Genomic DNA, 22,042 nt, shown 5'->3' with positions numbered 1-22,042 from the left:
GAGGGGAAGAGGGGCCGGAGCCGCCGTTGCGCAGGTCGGGAGGGAAGCGGAGCCCGTGACCTTCCGCCGCCGCCGCCGCCGCCTGGGCCTGAGGGAGCCGGGCCCGGCCCGGACGCTGCCTGGAGCCGCCGCCATGAACAACGTGGGAGGCGCTGACGAGATCGGGTGAGGGGGGGGGCGGCTGAGGGGCTCCGGGGTCTCCGAGCCGCTGGGGGGAAGGAGCGGGGCTGGGGGGTTCAGGGCAGGGAGAGCCCCCCAGTGAAGGGCTGAGACCGGGCAGTTCGGGGGGGGCTGGGATATGGCCCCCCCCGGGCTGCCCCCGGCCACGAGCTGGCGGCTGACGCCATCCTGAGTCCTCGCGCATCTCATCGGGGCGGGGGGTTCCCCTCCCTCCACGTGCCGCCCGCTGCCGCGCCTCGCCGGGGGCCCGGCGGCTGCAGGTGCTTCGCGCCGGGGCCCAAGGTCACAGGGGCTCGCTCCTCCAGGCCGTGAACCATTGCCATGGGCCCGGGGGGATCGCAGCCCGTGAGTGCTTAGCCGGGTCCCACCGTGGGGGCAGCACAGACATACCACGAGGCGGGTGTCATGGGACCAGAGCAGCTGCCGCAGCCCTGCGCCCAGCTCGTTCTCACCTTGATGCCGCCGAGGAAGATGCGAAATCCGAGGGCAAGGAGCCCCTGACTCATCAGGCTGTGCCCGCACAGTTTCCCCCGTGTGTCGGGAGATGCACACTGAGGGTGAACTGTGCATCAGGACAAAGACGGAAACAGTCTTTTTATCATCTCCCCTCCTAGAGACGGGAACCTTGTACTGTGCCTCTGTGCTCTTTTAACCTTCCCTTCCACAGATCAGTTTCACATTAGGAATCTTGAATGGCTGAATTTAAAAAAGAGAAGTTCCACTTGCTTTAAAGGCCTTCTGGGGACTTCAGCTGTTCAAATAGATAACGCCATGTATGGCTCCCCATGGATTTAAGATTGCGTTTTATATAATTTTCCATACACTGCTCAAACATTTACAGTATTAAGAATCACAAGACAGTGGCCAGTGCATGGGCGAATTGACAGAAAACTATAGAGTATCTTTATACAACACTGGTTGCCAGGTGTTTTGTTGTAGTGAAATGTAGCAACAGTTGACAATGAATTTTTCCACCATAATAAAACGGTTCATCCTTGTAAAAACTAAAATATGCATAAAATCATAAACTAAAACCTAAGAGTACATTGTCCAGGACTATACTCCTAGAATGGTTCATCTATTGTGTCCTTCTGTGTTTAAGTTCTGAACTATCTCAGAAGTACAAGAGATGTAATAGTACTGGATGTCTTGAAAATAACTTGTCTCACTGAATGGTGTTTGCTCCTTGGGTTATGTTTACTGCATTTGCCTGTTCTGAAAGTATTATTTTTGTGTCCTGAGCCCCATTTACTGTTGAAACTAATTTATGAGATGCCCTCCTGTGGGAGGGCATTAACAGCTGCATTTCTCAAAGTGACTAATTTGTTGCTCTGAAGTAACTTGTTTAAAACAAGCTTCTAAATACTGGGCAAAATATTATGTTAACTCACATTCTGGACAATGAGCTTGTTGTGGATTGCAAATTGCTCATAATTTCACTCCCTGACTTTATATTTAGGTGTGGAAGGATCAGATTTTAGTTGGTAAAAAACAATAATCGTTAATTTCTTCATCCACTCAAAAATACTTAGAAGGGAAAGGTGAAAGAAATAGGATATGTTGCCATTTTAGACAGCTTACTATGGTGTCAAGTCTGTTTGGCAGTCAACTAGAAATTAATATTAAGAAATAAAATTTTTATTTTGGAAGCTGTTACAAATCTTCTGTGGCTGCCAAATTGACTAGAGTATGAGTCTTACCTTCTAATGCAAAAATGTAAGTTGATAACATTTTTTTAAAACTTAGCAACAAAATATGTGGGGGTAATTGAACTGTCAGCATTACCTTAAAAGAAGAACATTTCCACGCTTGTTGAACTAATTTGTATAGTGGGGAATATTGAATTGACACATGCTAGAACAAAAATATGAAAACGTTTTTCTATCAATTATGTGTTCCCAGTAGGCTAACTGCTAAAGTTGATATGTGACAATCACTCTGGAGAAACAGTTTTAAATATTTATGGTATTACAATATGTAAAATAAAAAAAAAAATAAGACCAGAAAGATATTCTGGGTCTGCTGGACTCAAAACATCTAATTTGAGAGAGAGTGTCTGAGAATGGAGTAGTAGAGTGCTTTTCCTGCCTTTTGATTATTACGTCTGACATGGCTTCTATTTTCAAATCACGTTGCTGCTCCTTGTGTCTTGAGATTTATTACTTTAGCTATCTATACTTCATGCTTACTGCCAGATATTACAGTTCTGACATTCATGGAAGCCTGGTAAACTCATAGAATAAAATATTATTTTGATTAGTTCACTGTCTTCCCGCTGTATTGAGAAATAGGGTAATAGTAATGAAGGGAGGGGAATTTGTGCCATACAGAACATGGAATTTTAGTTTTGTAAATTTGGGCTTTATGGTTGAAAATATTTAATACCTGAGTGTATAGTCTCCTACTGCTATGAGCCCCTAAGACTTATTCTCGCTTGACTACAGGTGAAACCTGCTTCTGTTGTTTCATACCATATTGGTTATGATTGCCTCTATAACTGAAGGGAAAACTACATGAGATTCCAAGGCAAATCACCTAGGTGGATGATACATTATACACATAAGGGCTGTAATCCCTTGCACTAGCTGGGGCACGTAGAGATTTTATGGATACTGTTCACTGCAGTTACTCCTGGAGGACTCTGCAGCCTACTGAAACGACATTGAAAACGGCTGATGTATTCATCAGCTAGGATATTAATTGGAGATTTAGTTTAATAAGTGTCTTTCTGTTATAGTTAATTCAAAACTTTCACATTGTTGAAAGTTTCAACTGTTGTGTAATATTTCTGCGCATAGTTAACACATTGATTCCAGAGGTGGGATGGAGCTGCTGTACATGTCATATATTCCTCCTCCACTTGTATTGTCCCATGCAAACTACTCTGGGATGAGGTGAAGCATGCAAAATTTCAGAACAGTCTGCTTTGTTTGAGAGAAGTTAACTTCAGCCTTACTATGCGTTGATTACAGCAGCTTCATAATGTCAGTTGTTATATATAGCTTTGTGAAAACACTGAGTTTTTGTCTGAGAGAGAGAAGTACCCTTGCACAATACTTGAATTGACAGCAAGAGTTTACTAACTACCTGTCCTTAAGTGTTTGAACAAGCAAAGCTATAAATGGCCAAGCCTCAGCTTGTGTAAGACTAATAAGAACAGGTTGATGATGGTATAAGCTAAATGTTGCAAGATGAGCAATCCTCTTGCACTGTCCTTTCTTTCTTAAATATTTTGCTTCTGTCAGCTTTCCTTTATATTGTGCCTATATCCTTGTTTTAGGCAGGTGGGTTGGTTAAATAGGGTTTACTTTTGCTCAGTATATTAGAATCCATCCATCACAGAGCCGCAGGCTAAGATTGTCTTGGCTTTTGCCATTCTATAGTATAGTACGCATATAAGTGCTCTATTTACATACAGCTGCTGTAGATGACCTTAGACAACCCTTCTTTTTTGTTTGAATATTTGTCTGTGAGGTGGCTAGAAATAATTAGTAATGGAGCTAGAAGGTTTCAATGGTCATTATCGAGAAGGCGAACTCCCTGCAGTCAAACAACTAGATGGTCTGTCCGAAACTCACAGATGGTATTTTTTTTTATATTTGATAACCTGGCATAGAATAGTTTTATGTGGCTGGATGAAGAGCGTTTTGCTAATCCAGAGTCCTTGGTTTAAAACTAAAGCTAAACTCGTTGCCTTTTTTATTTATAATAAAATTTAATTGTGAATATTTTAATACACAAAACTACCCTAATTTATTAAAAAAAAATCTTTGTGTGGTTCCTATTAGACATTGTTAGAAACTTTGTTTTCACAGAATAGGTACAGCATAGGAAGGACCAGTGAAGGCCATTGTGTGTCTGTGTATCTCTTTTGTGGGGACCAGATCTAAAGAGGAGTGCAGTTCTCATCTTGGCCACTTTGGTGAGACTGCTAGCAAAACTGTTTTTGTATCTGCCTGTGGGCAGTTGGATGGAAAGAACTTTGCTTCACTCAGATAACCAAATAGACCATCTGGTGGTAGGCTTTAAAGCCTTGTCAAACCCCCAAAATGGCATGTTACTCGAAACTGTTACCAGCAATGTGTGAGTTCCTTTGAACTGATGCTGCAAACATGTCAGTGCCTAGAGACAGGACAAAACCATTTTTAGCACCATTGTGGAAAACATTCTCAACATTTAAGCCTTGTTTAATAGTATCTTCCAGGAAATCTCCCACTATTGCGCACTACTGTTGGTGCAGCTTCACTGGTGGTAACAAATGGTGGGCGTGCCCAGGCATTTTTACTTTTGTATCATTTAGACCAGCTTTTGGCAGGATTGGGTTATATGGCAGTTAAAACACTGAAGCCCTGTATACATTGGTATCACTGGTGGGGCTGTGGTAATGATCATTGCGCCCAAAACAATTTAAGTGTGGATGTAGTCAGTGTTTCTGTAAGAGTGCAGAAAATTGTCCTTTGTACTCTGATAGTCATTTTCTGGACTGGTCCATGTGAACCCACTGACAACTGTTCTCAGCAGCAAATCAGTTTTCTAGTGCAGATAAGGCTTATGTCATTGCTGATCTGGTCCATCTACGAACCAGTGACTTAGAGGTGAAATTTGTGATCTGTCTAGGCAAATTTTAAAATACCATTTAATAAGATTAAAATTGGTACAATATGTTCATCATTTTTAGACTCTGAAAACCTAAATTCTTAAAGCATTTTTATTTACTATCATTTGCTGAGTAGCTGGGGTAAGCTTGAGATGTCTTGGAGCAAGTTGGTGTATTGTGTGTTTTTAAAAAAAAAAAAAAAAAAAGGCAAGAAAAATTTAAATTACAACTCCTGGAATCAAATTTTAGCTCCTGAGGCTTGACTGCAGCCTTTTTCTAAACTGCAGTACCTCCCTGGAGCACCTAGCTCAAGTGAACAAGTGAAGTCTATGCTACCACTACTAATCTTCTGTACAGCAGAATTATCCAAAATTCCTGATGCTTAATTACTACTGCACCCACAACTCTGTAAATGAGCCACAGCTAAGCTGACTGGTGCCTTATGGCAGCCATTGCTCGTGAGTAGCTATTTGTTTAATAGAGCCAGGTTCTTCTGCATAAAGCAGATGAGGAAGTTGCAATATTTTCTCTTAGGGTAAAGTAGCTCTTTTTTTATCTATTGGCTGAGAATGGGAAAAATACAAATGAAACTTTCTCCTCTCATTGGGAGACTTTTTTCTGACTTCAGCTGAGCTATGGCCATACACTGCACTATAGCAAAGTGGAAAACAAAAACAATAGATAATTTCCTCTTTTCTCTGGAGAAAGATCATGAAAACAGGACATTTTCTTACGAAGTAGACCTCCCTATCATATTAGTGTAAACTCAGTTACTTACTAAAATATAACTGGTGGACCTTTAAGATGCTGCTTCTGAGTAAGAGGGCCAAATGTTGGGATGGCCCTAAGTTAGCTTTTAATTATGGGATGCACTTTTTGTATATGTAGGTTTTTTCAAATGGTAAAATTGATATGCATGTGCATACAGTTGCAAATCAGGTAGTCCAGTGTCTGTGCACAAATAGAAATTTTTGGGCATGCTGTAACATGGAGAACTTGTGGGTACAGATTTAGATGCTGTTTCTGAAAACTTGCAAGAATTGATAATTTTTTATAGTCATAGTGTTTTAGTCTATAACTTCCTGATATACAACTGGCATGAGACGGTCCTCACTTGTTATTTTTAAACTATATCATAAGGTGACATTCTAAGTATGGTTTCACAGTTCAGTATTAAGGAGTTTTCTGGTGGTTGAGCTCAATCCTAGAAGTCAGTACTCCAAGGTTCATTTTCTAATTCTGTGTCTGATTTTCATGACTGTGGCTGGGTCACTTCTGTTTCACATTTTTCAAATCACAGGTGGATTAATAACTATTAAACACCTTGATGAACTCAGATGAAAGGCATTGTATGAATACATATGTCACTGTCATGCCTCTTGTCTTTGTAACAAAACTACAAATTCTGACCAGCCAGCATACCTAAGCAATGCTTTTTGATTGGTTTTCAAAGCTACCTGTTGTGACAATTTTACTAAAACTAAATACCATATTTTAATATTCTAGATGTTCAGTTCATAAGATGAAACTTGACCTGCTGTGTTCTGTTTTTAAAGTGAGGGGTCACACAATTTAACGTTTGCCATTTGGTTTCCACTGCAGCAATATTATTTCTCATAAGTTAGTTAAGATGGGCTTGTCTTCTTTACCTAGTGCCTGAAGGTTCCTAGGAAACACATTCTTATTACATCACAATCCTTTTTGAATGTCACATTTCATATAAACTTATTTCTGGAAACTAAAATAATTTAAGAACTTACTAATGAGTCTGAGTGTCATTAATTTCAAGCAATTTTTTTAAAAAACCTCATTTCTAAAGTAGGGTCGAACAAAACATGATGTGCTGACTGCACAGCAAAGTTTACAGAATTACTAGACTATGTATTTTCCTTGTGTGAAAGGCCTTGGCATTCTGTTCAATTACCATGAAGCAGAAATCTTTGCTATTGATTTTATGTGGAAGGTGCTCAGATACTATGGTAGTGGGTAGCAATATGTAAGATAGTTTTATACTATGGTAAGAGCCTGTTTGGAGAAAACTCAGCATAAATTTCCACTTTTATTTGGTATCTTGCGTTTATTCTTCAAGCAGAGAGACTGCCATACAAAAATGGTGCAGTCTGCAGTCTTAGACTGCAAATCATTAATTTTGTTTTTCAAAAATTAGCTACAGAAGGATCTTTTTGTAGACTGACTGTCAGGAAGACTTTGAAACTAGCAGAGCCTAACTTCACTGCTCTTTAGTTTTCACCGCAGTTAACAAACAACTTGATCGAGATACTGTCAGGTTAGATGTTCCCTAGAATGATGTAGTTATTGTGAAGATGAGCTTTCCAAGACCTAAAGACCAAACAATAGAAATGTTTCCCTGTTTTTTAGGCCAGTACACATTTAAAAACTAAACTTTCCCCTGCAGTTTTTAACCTGAACTTTGTAGTTACTTTTCCTTTCATTTATTAACTAGAATCTGACAGTAACCAAAAATGAATCTGACTTGTCTCCCAAGATAAGTGAAGTAGCAACATATAAGTAGCAAATAAATAATCACTTTTAATGTTTTGTTCGCTATGTAAGAATTTTTTTTATGGATTTTTGGGTCTGACTTTGTCTGTTTTTGATTTTGGAGAGCCCAAAGACAAGTGAGTGTAACGCACCTAAAGGACCAGCTCCAGCTCTCTGATTTGAGAGTGGGGGAAAATTCAAATGTTGTTCTCTAAGTTTATAATTAGGTCAAGGGAAAAGCGGTATACAGAAGTTCCAGGTGATTGGAATTAATGATACCTGAATTTTTCATTATTGCGTCTAGTTCAACATGCTTTAAAGTGAAGCATGTGTCTTTTAGTCATGATTCCCATTGAGCTTTTACCATATGGCACACAAGAGAAATTTGCTATACCATTTCCCTATGTGTGCGCATTTGTTGCTTGACATTTGGAAGTTGGTGCAAGATAACTTTAGTAATTGAGGTGGAATAAATTTTCATACACCAGTAGTTTTAAAGATAATCCCTTGAAGAAGGAAAGGTAAAGTGAAGTACATTAGAGAACTTGGGAAATCTGCTATAACATTTATTCTTACAAAGGGGATACAGGGACTGCAGTATTTGCAGTGTTTACATATACCACTGGATACTCTACAGTTATTAAAATCATGTTATCTAGTTGGGTTGTTTATCCTTCTTAACAATTTTGTATGTTGCATTCATCATTCAGTGTTTAATGGGTTTATTAGAACAGTCACACTGGTTCTCTGAACTTATTCTCAGAGAGTCAATGCAAAATCCTACGCACTACTTCAAACCCTTAACTCGGGAATAAAATGATGACTAGATCCTTGCTCATACTCTCTGAACCATGGGGATTTTCACAACATGAACAATCCCACTTGGCCTCAAAAAGTAGATAAGTAAAGATATTTGGTGTTGTCGTCTTTCTTCTGGCTATTTTAATGTTGTTAGACATATATTTTCTTTTATGAATGTCAAAGCTATAGATGTTTGATTTGACTTCTGCTTTTCTGGCATATTTCCTGTCTGCTATTTCAAATCAGAATAAAATATATTCTTGGTATAAACGTGCAATCCTATACCTGTGGGGTACAGAGGAAATAATACTTCAGTGTTTTTAAATCTTTCACTATACTAACAGTATGTAACATATCTGAAGATAATCTTGAAATAAAAATGGAAACTTAAAAGCAAAGGAGAAATGCATCTTCATTGAGTAACAGGCCTTGAGTTCTTCAAAGTATGCTAAAATACTACATTAGCTAGATGAAAGTACGAACAGGCTGTATATGTTATTAGTTAAAATAATGCATGTTTGATTCAGACCTCAGACTTTAACCAAAATATTTTGTTTGAATTACAGAAAGTTGTTTGTGGGTGGCCTAGACTGGAGTACAACACAAGGTAAGTTATGTATTCTACTACCATTATACCAAAATATTACAAAGGACAAAACTTTATACCTCATACTTCCTTATAAAGTAATGTAGTTGTAACATCCCTGGAAAATTCAATTGTCTTTACTACTCATCTTCGATTTTGTTGCTTTTTAATAAATGACGGTAATAGAATTCCTGTAAAGAAACTTATGTTTCTGTCCCGACTGTGTTATTCATCTTTACATTATGTCACTTTCATATCTCTTGGACAAGGAAATTTTATATTCCCTGGTTATATTGGTTGATATTAGAAAAAGTTGGTTTTGACATCCCTTAAAGTGCTGACTCAGAAATAGCTGATCTCTGTTTTTGAAAACTAATTTACTGCAGTATTTTCTTCCATCTGCCTGAGTGGAATTAAAACAGTGAGCATCTTCTGTTATTAGATACATGGCTATTATATCCTCTTTAAATGATACAAATCAGATGCTAGGTTTTAGCAAGTGCATATTAGAAGATTTAGACATGTCAGTTTTACTAAAAGTTATACTCTTTAGTAGCTGGTTCTGCTTAATACCATATTTTTTAACAGAAACTCTCCGTAGCTACTTTTCCCAATATGGAGAAGTAGTAGACTGCGTGATAATGAAAGATAAAACAACAAACCAATCTCGAGGGTTTGGATTTGTCAAATTTAAAGATCCCAACTGCGTGGGAACAGTACTGGCCAGCAGACCACATACATTAGATGGCCGAAATGTAAGTTTACCTGTCACTTTGGTTTTAACTATTTAGAATATGACTAGGTCTTTAATATTTTTTTTTAAATCGATGAATTTAAAAGTAATTTGGGTGGTAGTTGACGCATGAATAATTCAAGCTATGTTAATTCAATGACTGTTCCTTCCAAAATGTGTAATCTGGGGTAACTTTTATCAGAAGTGTTAAATTTAGAGAATGGCATCCGCAGGTGCTTTGAATGCATTTATTAGCACAAAATATTCTGCACACTTAAAACTGACCAATTTGGAACTTGTTACAGATTGATCCAAAGCCATGTACACCTCGGGGAATGCAACCAGAAAGAACGCGGCCAAAAGAGGGATGGGTAAGGAGAGATGCTTAAAGCATACTGATAGATATATTCCAAGGTCTTTCTGGCTAGCAGCCTGTGCCCTTTATCCTGTACACATCATGAATGTCGTGTTGGTATTTCTCTCAGTTCCTGATCATCTTAACGTAAATTTTAGAAAGCTCTTTTACCTGCTTGGAACTGAGAGGAAATGCAGAAGTCTTGGTGTAAAACACAGTAAACAGTTGTTATTAAGGCCAGATATCTTCTTAGTTAAAGCTGACTACATTTTATATTATTGTGTGTGAAGGCATTTACTTTCCTAGGTGCTGCTTCAAAAGAATATTAGTTCTAACAGCCGAGTGTTTTTTCGTAGGGGTGCAGCTCTCATTGGAATTGTTGGTTATGTTACTAGGTCTTTTGTTCAAAGATTCTTGCGGTTTTAACTGACATTGTGACATATCTACTGATTGCTGCTGGGTGTACAAGTCAGAGTGTGGAAATCAAAGAAATACTTTGACAAGAAGCAAGTATGATTGCATGTGGGTAATGGTGGTGATGAAGATCTATGACTATGCAAGGACAAATAGAGTAGAAGTTAAATTGTATGCTTTTGTGAAATTTCAAACAGGCTAAATCTGAATTAGCTCTTACATCTGATTTACAGGAGCCAAACCAAGTTCAAGAATTTCATCAACACTTGTGTAAGGTTTTTTGCGGGGGAGGGAGAGGTAAAGGGATGAATAAATTAAAAACTTATTTATCTTTCTTACACTGTAGTAGCATCAGGTATTTTGTACCACAGCTTAACCTCCACCACCACCTTTTTGGAGAAGAAATCTGGATTGTTACTCTGTTTAAAGTTCTGCTATATTTTGAATGTATTTTTTTCTGAAATCTTTTTATTTTACTAGTTTAATTTTAGTACTGTTCTGTGTTTTGGGGGGGTGTGTGTTTTAATCTAACTGGTAAAGTAGCTGTTTGTCTAGCATCTACTTTTTTTTCCTATTCTTCAGATAGTGCAACTTGTAAAATCTATGAGTGAGCATGGAAGGCACAAAATGAGGATGAAATCTTTGCAGTTATAGCCAAATTCTTGAGATCCCTTTTTTGACTAGCCTTTTTTAATCAACTGATGTCCCTTTCAGTCTTCCTTTATGGTTAAGTCTATAAACTGAGTTCTGTTTCAGAGGGGTATCTGTGCTAGTCTGTATCAGCAAAAACAATGAGGAGTCCTTGTGGCACCTTAGAGTCTAATACATTTATTTGGGCATAAACGTTCATGGACTAAAACCCTACTTCATCAGATACATGGAGGGAAAAATACAGTAGGCAGGTAAATATATTACAGCACATGAAAAGATGGCACTTGCCTTACCAAGTGGGGGAGGTCAGTGCTAATGAGGCCAATTCAATCAGGGTGGATGTCGCTAGTTCCCAACAGTTGACAAGAAGGTGTGAGTATCAACAGAGGGAAAATGACTTTTCTAGTGACCCAGCCACTCCCTGTCTTCATTTCAGGCCTAATTTAATGGTGTCAAGTTTGCAAATTAATTCCAGTTCGCAGTTTCTTGTTGAAGTCTGTTTTTGAATTTTTTTTGTTGAAGAATGGCCACTTTTAAGTCTGAGTGTTGAGGGTAATTGAAGTGCTCTCCTACTGGTTTTTGAATGTTACAGTTCTTGATGTCTGATTTGTGTCCGTTTATTCTTTTGCGTAGAGACTGTCCCGTTTGGCCAATGTACATGGCAGAGGGGCATTGCTGGCACATGATGGTATATATCACATTGATGGATGTGCAGGTAAACAAGTCCCTGATAGTGTGGCTGATGTGGTTGAGTCCTATGACAGTGTCCCTTGAATAGATATTTGGATAGAGTTGGCAACGGGGTTTGTTGCAGGGATTGGGTCCTCGGTTAGTGTTTTTGTTGTGCGGTGTGTAGTTGCTAGTGAGTATTTGCTCCAGGTTGGGGGGCTGTCTGTAAGCAAGAACTGGCCTGTCTCCCAAGGTCTGTGAGAGTGAGGGATCATCCTGCAGGATAGGTTGTAAATCCTTTGTGATACACTGGAGAGGTTTTAGTTGAGGCCTGTAGGTGATGGCTAGTGGCATTCTGTTACTTTATTTGTTGGGCCTGTCCTGTAGTAGGTGACTTCTGGGTACCCTTCTAGCTCTCAGTTTGTTTCTTTGCTTCCCCAGCTGGGTGTTGTAGTTTTTAAGAACGCTTGATAGAGATCCTGAAGGTGTTTGTTTCTGTCTGAGGAATTGGCGCAAATGTAGTTGTATCTTCGGGCTTGTCTGTAGACAATGGATCGTGTGATGTGGTCTGAATGAAAGCTGGAGGCATGTAGGTAACTATAGTGGTCAGTAGGTTTCCAGTATAGGGTGGTGTTTATGTGACCATCACTTATTTGCACTGTAGTATCCAGGAAGTTGGTCTCTTGTGTGGACTGGTTCAGGCTGAGGTTGATGGTAGGGTGGAAATAGAGGAATTCCACCAGGATTTCAACAAGCCCTCATAGACTCATAGACTCGTAGGTCAGAAGGGACCAATATGATCATCTAGTCTGACCTCCTGCCCAAGGCAGGCCACAGAACCCCACCCGTCCACTTTTATAACAACCCCTAACCCAGGACTGAGTTATTGAAATCCTCAAAATTGGTTTGAAGACCTCAAGCTGCAGAGAATCCACCAGCAAGCGACCCAGGCCCCACGCTGCAGGGGAAGGCAAAAAACCTCCATGCGTCCAGATGATGAAGATGTCATCAATGTAGCACAAGTAGAGTAGCGGCTCTAGGGGACAAGAGATGAGGAAGCATTGTTCTGAGTCAGCCATAAAAATGTTGGCATACTGTGAGGCCATGCGGGTACCCATAGCAGTGCCGCTGACTTGAAGACATAAATTGTCCCCAAATCTGAACTCTGTTTATGAGGAACAGTAAATCCTGAACATGAATTGCTTGGTGTAAGCTGCATCTGTCTACTTGGGGAATATGATGGGGATATTTGGCTTCTACTGGAATAACTGGCATTATAAAAAAACTATATTACCAATATTATAAATATTTAGTACTGCAAATACTCCCTTTCTTTTCAGTTCCCAGTTTCTAGGAAAATGAATGGTGTTTGTTCTCAGAGGAAGAAAATTAAACAGTTCATGATATACTCTAGATAAGGGAATGATACAGGCATTATATTTGAAATGGCTGTGGGAATAGATGCGCTTGGGTAAAATTTCCAGAAGGACTTAAATGCCTTAGGAGTCCTTTAGACTTTCATCGAGATGTGTGTCCATCACCTTTTTAACATGACATGTGGTTCTGAGTCACTTAGCCACTTTTGAAAATTTTTTCCTGAATGTCTATCCTGTAAGCAAATAAACGAAAGTAGAAACCATCTGACTACAATTTAGGACCAGTCAGTGTAAATTCTCTGCTACTCAGTATTCTGCGTCGTCCCCCCCCCCCAATATATTATTCTAATTATCCAGAATTGTAGAAATCCTTGAAAAAGTTACTTTAATGAAGTCTGTTTTACTTGGACTCGTATCTTGATTTCCCAAAATGACAAGTTTAGCCTTCCACTGATTGTGAACAAAGTCCACCTGGCTTGTAAATTCATGGTTGCTGAAATTGAGTATAGGGTCAACAATTGATAGGCTTTGACACTTTCTAGGCTGTAAGTAGCTCTCATTTAAAAAAAAAAAGGGGGGGGGTTGGGGGCTTTAGGTAATCCGTGACTGTGATTCTTCTTCAATAGCCTTGGGGATGTTTAGGTAGAATACAGTCCAGGTCGACTACAGATGTTCATCTTCCTTTCTGCAGTTGACTAATCAACATTCAAGTTTCTGTAATGACATCAGTAATACTATAATTACCCAACTTTTGTGGATTGAAAGAACGTAAATGATAGTGTCTAAAAATCCCCTTAAGGTTAAGAGGATGCATGCCAGCACAACCCACAACCTGCTGGTTAATGCTGCCTAATTAAGAAATTAATAAATAAATGTTTTCAGAACATTTGCCCTCAGTTCTCCATCCCTACCAACAAAGGACACCAAGTTATAGCTAAGCATACCAAATTAATGAATCCAGAACACACTTTTGCTCCTTTTGAAACAAAATGGGTGGCTTCCAAGTGTGGACTTCAATTTGAATTGTGACTTTGTTACATTACAAATGAATTAGAGCAACCCACCTGCATGTACCAGTGGAGGAAGATTATGCTACAGTATTTATCACAGTTCTAACTAACAGTATTTTATCCCTCTTGATTTAGCAGAAAGGACCCAGAAGTGATAACAATAAATCAAATAAAATTTTTGTTGGTGGGATCCCTCACAACTGTGGCGAGACTGAGCTCAGGGAATACTTCAAGAAATTCGGAGTGGTGAGTCATTCATCATCATGGCAAGCATCGGCTGGTTACAAGATGTTTTTCCCCCGTCTTCATTCTGATTTCATTAAGCTGTCAAATTTTAGTGTTAATTTAGGCAAACTTACTCAGAGACATATTGAAGTGTTTTGTGGTAAAGTATAGTAAATGTTTACTTTTGCAGCACATTTGCCATTTTTCATCAGATCTCTTGCCCTCATGTGCACAACTTGTTATGCGCCTTTCCCTGCTTCCTTTTGGTTTAGCTATTCCTGATACTATTTTCTCTCCCCTCTTTAAAGGGGGGGAGGAAAAACCCTTGAGTTTAATTATGACTTGACTATAAATGTGACTTATCAGCCTCCTTTCAGTTGCTGTTTTAGTGTACCTTAGTTTGATTACGAAAACTTTCCATTTGCTTTTGGAACAGCAGGTGCTTCAGTGAATTTGCAGCACCACAGGTCTCTGTCCTCTACCAAGTAAGCAAATTGGTGAAAGACTTTTTGGTGATCCACTTGACATTGTTCTGGTTTCACGATGCCGTTTTAAAATTAACGGAGTCCTTTCGGTCTTCAGAATCTCATTTCTAGGTTCAGACTACTATTCATGCAGTTTTGTACTCATCCTTTTCTTGAAATTTTGCCAGCTTAAGTTTTAAGTCGATATAGAAAGAAGATGTCCAGATATGACTTCTTTAAACTCACATTTATTTCTATTTTATTGTCTGACTTTTTCTGGGATAGTTAAATTGTTACAAGGTTCAAAGATTAGTTTGTAGATTAAGTTCAATTTAAAATATTGTGGAGTAGTATAAATTTTATATGACTGTTCATGTCAATTGTATTGGTCATAATGTCAAAAGCAAAGAGATTCACAGTGGCTATTGGTTGGTCGCCCTAGCTCCAAAATGCTTTTGTCACCATCATCACCTATCTTTCTAAATTCCATCAGCAGCTCAAAGCATCTATGTAGCCATCTTTCTCAAGTGGTATCATGATGTTTTTCAATGAAAGTTGGTTAAAACAATCTTTTTTTAAAAAAAATTATAAACACCAGTGGCTAATAGATATTCCTGTAGTTTGAAAAGCTGCAACAGACTGAGTTTGCAAATAAAAATGGGGAGTGGAATCCATAGTTGTGGAGCATAATTTCTAAAGGCTCTTCTCGCAGACTTATGGCTTTCCAATTCTGACCTGGATGGCTTGAGAGATACAGGGTTAAGTTCCATCAGATATAGGAGGCCACAACCATTGAGTGTAAGTGCCAGAAAAGTAAGTAGAAGCACTTCATAGTTAAAATAGAATTTGGGGAGCCAAGGTGGCATTCTTAAGACAAGATTTATGTGTGTAGTCATTTAAGTACCTGTAGAAATATGAAATCTTGCATTCTGGGAAAAAACACATTCAAGAGCACACAATTACAGGTATAGCAGCCTGAAAAACTAGAAGCTAAGACCACATAAAAAGGCAGGCTCTGATTCTAAGAGACCTATGGGGGTTGTTGTTGACCAGTATGGCAAGTAGTACTCAAACCAAGCAAAGCAGTATCGAACAGACCAGCAGAACAGATGTGTCCAAATAATGCTATGACTTGCTGTCATGCTGCCAAATGGCCTACCAGCTCTACATGATGACAAACGTGAATCAGCAGAGTTCGGTAATATACCTACAAGTGAGTGTATCTCCAAAACATGAGTGGAATCTTTCACAGAAGTTGGAGAGCAAGACAAATGGGTATCGGACTAATAGATTATTTCAGCTGCTTGAGATACAAATGTTCTAAGCTAAATTGAAAGTAGTTTTTTAAAGCAGGGATGTAGTGATATAGAAATAGCCACAAGATTGTTATGAAACTGGAAACTTTATGGTTGATTTTTATATTTAACTTGAAAATGGCCATGTGACCTGCCTTTAAAATTGGTATTAAAATAAATGGCACCCCTGGGATTAGTCTGTGCATATCACCTTAATTGTACAGTGAATTTTTATTCTGAAAAATCTGGAGAGAGGTTATTTAAAATTGAAAATAATCAGCCCTAATGTCGTACGAGTGAACTCGGTTTAGTACATGCATGTGTTCTGTACTAGTTGTACAGTACTTTAGAGAGTCTATACTTCAGAGTATTTCAAAATAAAATGGAGATATCAATTTCAGCTCCAAGAAGCTTTCATTCTTTAATATTTTATGGAATTTAGTCTCAATATAAATTTTTCATAATAACTCTTGAGGGGCCAATTGGCTTTTCTGTGTAATCGTTATCAGTGTTTGCCAAGGAAACATTTTTTGGTACTTTTTATCCTGTTTTCCTACAGCTTAAATGATCACAGATCTCAAAAACTTTAAGCTTCTCTCTCTATGCATATGTGATAATATCTCAGATTTAACACCAGTTTTGTAATTTGGCCTTTTAATCACTTCCACATTTAAAACAACAATCACTGGCATAACTTTGCCTAAACATCACAGAAATGCCTTATCTCAGGGACACCATGCCCCACAGAGAGGCATAAGCATGTGTGGAACTACATACAATACAATTCAGGAAAGCTACACGAATCCTATATTAGTCAGTAAAATAGTTGGAATTAAAGCTACCTTGTTCAGGATGAGGGTGGAAATGTGCATATTGTGGAAGAAAGGTAGTTGAGACTGAGTAGTAGTACATACTGAAAAGGGGTGTTGAATTATTTAATTGTTTCCTTATTTTTATGGTCTGGTTGGTGGGATATGCAGTTTGACAACCGTAACTCTACTTTATCAGTGTTTTTGGTGGTAAAGTTTGTTGCGGTCCTAAATAAGCAAAAATGTGATTATATTTTCATAAATGGGAAGTGTTGCTCTTTACTGGAGTTTATTTGCATTGTGCTGTAACAGACAAGTATTGATGGCTACATCAGGCATTTAATTGTGCTTTGTGGACTGAGTGCTGGAAACCAGCCTGTTGTGCTCTGCTTGTATCACTCCCCTGGTAACATAATTAGTAGAATTTCCCTTCTCTCTTCCAGGTCACTGAAGTTGTAATGATCTATGATGCAGAGAAACAGAGGCCCCGAGGTAAAGGCTGATCTAGTTTGTCCTTGAAATTTCTTCATCCTCTCCTGTAGTCAGATGGCAAACTATTTCACACCATCAAAAAAGTAGTGGTTTTGTTTTGTTTTGTTTTACTTTGCCTCAGGAAAAGATTTCAGTGGACAAATGTCACAAACTTAGGCTTTTCATAGACAGCTTCATTTGGTATGTCTGTTTTTAAAGTCAGATGTTACATGTTCATTTTTTTGCTGGTTCTTTTTACTTGACTCTGAACAGAATTAAACATCTGAACCGAACATGTGGTTTAAAATATTGAAAAAGTTCAATTAACTAATTTGCCTCCGATTTTCCCCCTGTTTAACATGAAGGTATGTTAGTCTATAGTTGCGTTGTATTCAGCTTTTTTCTTTGCGGTTCAAATTATCTCTAAACATGAGACTGGAATCAGATCCATCCATTTGTGCTTTTTGTTTTGGTTAAATGTCTTTACTTGAAATTCAAGGAAAAACAATTTTCTTAAATTACATAAAATTGCCTTGAGAAATTGTTTATGTTTGCAGGAACTATACGTCCCCATTCATACTAGAATTATTATTTTTATTCCTTAAAAAGGACAGCAATTAATAGACCATATGAGTAAGTCTGTAACCTTTGGTCAAAATATGAAGTAATTTTCATGTCATCCGCCTTTCATTGCATCAATCATCTATTTGTTGACTATTACAGAGGCAATATTGTAAAAGTACATGAAGTTTAGTTGCACTGATCACCTTGTAGCATGTGAGACATGCTAGAGAATAGTTTGCCATCTGAACTTTCATTTCTCCTCTGACTCCATTATTAAGAAATATATTCACTTCATATTTATTAAGCTAAGTCAAGTCTTAGTTTTATTTTTAATTTAGACATACATCCTTAGTGGCATATTTAAGTGTTTCATAGTAAAGTACAGTAATGTTAAGTAAGTTGTTTTTTTTCTTTTCCTTTTTCTCTTTGTGAATTGTTTAACTGTGATTAACGATATCTCTTTAGATTTCTTCTCTCTAGGTGATAATTTATCACAGAGGTACAGGCCAGTTCCACAGTCAGAGGAAGGGCGGGCTTTGTCTTTATTGGAGTGTAAACGAAGTTTCAATATATTTGTTTTGTTTTTGTCTTGATAATAGTCTTAATCCTCTTGCAACTGATCTGTTCTCCTTTAAATAAAAACACACATTCATCCATTCGGTAAATGCTATAGAGCAGCTTATTTTAAATAGAGGAGACAGTAGAGACCAAAATAAACACCTGATTAAAACTTGCCTGGAGTTTTGGAACTATATTTTAGAAATTATTGCATCACCTGTATCTTTGAAATATTTATCCTAATCTTGCAATCTCTGAGTAAAAAGGACTAAAAATCACAGCTGGTTTGGATTAATGGCTCCACTGCTAAAGCTGCACTAAAAAATTAATAGAAGGCTCCCAATCCACTCAGTTTTACAGGGTAAAGCAGAACTTTAAGACATCATACTCTGGAATGAAAGCCTAGAGTCCATCCATTTGAGGGAGTAGTTGTAGCCCACAACTCTTTGATTTGTCTAATTTTTTAAAATGACTGAAATCCCTCAGTCCTGTCACTGTCATAGCTTGTTTTTGTTCTCCATTTCTGTATCCTCTTCATAATGTGATAACCGCATATAGTTTCCAAACATGGCCTCCTTAATCTCTCAGAAAATGCTAGAAAAATCTCCTCATAGTTTGTATTCCATGCTGCTGTTTGTACATCTAAGAATATTTTTATCCTGCTTGGTATTTTGTTATATAAAATGCTATTGAGCTTAGACTCTCCTTGTTCTTTTGACTTATCTTAAATTTCTGTGCATTAAATTGCAGAAGCTCACTTATCTGCCCATATTCTTTTCTATCCACATTATTCTGAAATTTGCCTTCCTCCTTTGACTTTAGTGCTCTCACTTTCTACAAATCCCTTAGTGCATGTCATTTTATCAAGTCACTGAGAGAGAAAGAAATCAAAATTGGCCCTGTTACTGTCCTCTATGGCAGTCTGCTGCTACTTCCTCCATCTCAGACTGCTTACTACAAGAAAACCAAGGGCCAGATCCTCAGGTGATATAAATTATGGTTGCTGTGCTGACTTCTGAGACGCTCGCCCTGGGTCTTCAATACTCAAGTCCAGTCCTTCAGTTTACACACAGTTCTATCCTTTCCACATCCCATACCTACTCACATTGTTGTGTTCTTTTGTGCAATGCTTTATCAAGAACTTTTCTAAATTCCAAATAAAGTATAAGCATAGCCAACATTATTATTGCTTCCTAAAAGAAATAATCTGCGTTGTTTGTCATGATCTTTGCTTTCATGCTGTTTCATTAACTAAACCAACTACTTTTCAGTAGGTCAGAGGTTCTTATTGTGTGTGTTCAGTTTCTTCCCTTTAGCTGCAGTCCAGCTTCATTGTCTTCTGTTCTTGAGTCCCCCTAGATTTCATTTTAAACACAAAATCTGTCTAGTTCATCAGTAAACTTCTGCCTTCAAAAAAGTTAAATATAGTTATTGGAAGACTTGCTCTATCGTTTTTTACCCCATACTTTTAAAATGTTGTGGCCATTCCCATCTGCTCTGGAGTTCTGTCATCTGTAATCATCGTCGTTTCTTAAATACTCTTTTTATGGTATGGTGTTTGGGTCTTTAAAAAATTGTCTGTTTCCCTGAGACATGGCATCTGTCTGCTGTCTTCGCCCAATTATCTGTGAACAAATTTTAACGGACCATCTCAGTAGTTGGATGGGTATCACCTGCTTTTCCCTCATCTTTTGAGATGGAAGGCTGTAATATTAAACTGATCTAATACTCAGTATAGACTTTGAATGTTTCCTCTTTCTACTCCAGTGCTGCTGAGAATTCCCGTTAACTTCATACAAATATTGATGAAATGCTGCTTTCAGTTTTGAGGCTGCTTTTATCATAGACCAACAAAACTTCGTTTATACTGCCAGTCTCTTGTGTGTGGGAAATGCTAAAAGTTATTTTCCTTTTATTTTAATTTTATTTTAGTGATGTCTTTTGCTCTTGTTGCTGACAGCAGAATTTGACCTGCTGGAATCTATTTTGGCCTGTATCTTTGTGTATTTTATATATAAACCTTCTCTACAATAGGCCTCTTTGGGCTTACCCAACCCAGTTGGATAAGCTTAGAGAGACACTAACTGTTATAGATACTGTATTTCTGTTTAACGCTTTAGAGCAATATATGGCTGCTGTCAGCACTAGCTGCAAAGCAAAATGCAAACCAAGGGGGAAATCTTGGGTTTCAGAAAAGCAGAAATGCACCCATATTCCATATGCTTTTGATGCTGCACCTTGGTTTTTTTTCTTTCTAATTTTACTGCTGTACCCCATAGCTAATTTAAAGAATGGCAAAACTGTTATATACTGCATGTGTTCTTACTTTCCTGGGATTTGGTTATTCCACCAGCAGTGAGTGGTTGACGGCATGACTCAGCCTTAATGTTCTGTGAATTTAACCACTACTTAGCCACTCTCTAGGCAGTGTCAGCAGCTACAGCCTAAGCGCAGTGGTTCTCAAACTGTGACTGCAGAGCGTTCTCAGATCACACTGTGCTGGTACCTTCTCCTTTCTGGCTGCTTCTATGGGCATTGGAACCCAGCTGCCTGTAAAAGCAGCTGGATGCTAGGAGGATCCAGTGGGATTGCTGCTATAGATGAGAGGAGGAAATGAGTTACCCTTAGGAACACCAGAGCACCAGTGGTAGAGATGTGCAAGGCAGAAGGCTTCTGGAGAACATGTACTGAGATTGAAGAAGAAGGGAACCAGGCAGCAAGGGGAAGGGATAGCAACAGAACAGATTGGGCAGAGATGAATTGACAAGCATTGACTTTTTTTTTTTTTTTTTTTTTTTTAAGGCAACACTGATTTCTTTAAACAGCTAAATACTTCTCGTTTGCTATGTAGGTAACTGCTATATTTGGCACAGGAGAGCTATGATTGGAAGGGGTAATGTCCATTAAGTGCTCTCTGTGTTAAGATGTAAGAAGTTTGAGAATCTCTGACCTAGGCTGTTAGTTTCTGAAGCTTATCATTCATCCATGGAGTGGTAAAAATTCTCATGCTTTATCAGCTACATTTCAAAAAAAAAAAAAAATCCTTTAAATTTGTACTGTTTTCTAAGAAAGTAAATACCCCCCACACACACAATATTTTTGGGGGGGAGAGAGGGGGGTTACTTTGCAGTGTTAGTAACTGTATTAAGGGTAAGTTTTACCTGGGTTCCTAATCCTAGGTACATTTTGGTTCAAGGATGAGAGCAAAGCTGCCTTATTTTAACCTGCTGTTCCACAAACATTGTATTTTGAAGTTGTGGTACAGTAACATTTAGGGTTGTGGTAGTGTTTATCTCTCCACTCCTTTTAGTGGATGGATTAGATATTAGAAACTAAACATTGATTTTAATTTTCAGTTTGTAATGTTGCATGTATGAAACTAAGCTGAGGCATTATTTGCCTGATAATTTATATATAAAGTACACACTACAGTTTTTTCAAGAGGACTGATTTTTTGAGAACTTCATAACACAAGCCTTGGTTATCTGAAGCCCCTGCTTGAACCCTTGGTCCGCCCCTAATACTGTTCATCATCCTGTTTTGTGTCACAACACCCTGCTACCTTGATTCACTCTTCGTCGTTGGCTAGGTTTTGGATTTATTACTTTCGAGGACGAACAATCAGTGGACCAGGCTGTCAACATGCATTTTCACGACATCATGGGCAAAAAAGTGTGTAGTTGTAGTTTTATTTTACCTTAAGACAAAACCAAGTCTTGGGCAATTGGCAATTTCACTGGTGAAATAGTAATTTGTGGTTTAAACAGAGGAGATCCTAAAAA

The 22,042-nt window shown here is 38.3% G+C and overlaps 1 protein-coding gene across 7 annotated transcripts in view; it reads left to right on the top strand.

The window, feature by feature from the left end:
- The window catches only part of DAZAP1 (DAZ associated protein 1), a 35,044-nt gene continuing 13,002 nt past the window's right edge, over window positions 1-22,042 (top strand). The window contains exons 1-7 of one of the 7 annotated variants that reach the window (XM_030540556.1): window positions 1-165; window positions 8,647-8,687; window positions 9,255-9,421; window positions 9,705-9,770; window positions 14,010-14,120; window positions 17,111-17,159; window positions 21,850-21,932. In XM_030540556.1, the coding sequence (XP_030396416.1) occupies window positions 134-165; window positions 8,647-8,687; window positions 9,255-9,421; window positions 9,705-9,770; window positions 14,010-14,120; window positions 17,111-17,159; window positions 21,850-21,932 (549 nt within the window). In that variant the 5' untranslated portion in view covers window positions 1-133. Of the gene's footprint in view, window positions 166-8,646; window positions 8,688-9,254; window positions 9,422-9,704; window positions 9,771-14,009; window positions 14,121-17,110; window positions 17,160-21,849; window positions 21,933-22,042 lie in introns of those variants that run through there. The other 6 variants (XM_030540558.1, XM_030540555.1, XM_030540554.1 and 3 more) reach the window with 6 other exon arrangements.

This window comes from Gopherus evgoodei, chromosome 22 (assembly GCF_007399415.2).
Source record: "Gopherus evgoodei ecotype Sinaloan lineage chromosome 22, rGopEvg1_v1.p, whole genome shotgun sequence".
Classification (NCBI taxonomy): domain Eukaryota; kingdom Metazoa; phylum Chordata; order Testudines; family Testudinidae; genus Gopherus; species Gopherus evgoodei.
This window is presented reverse-complemented; position numbering and strand designations above follow the sequence as displayed.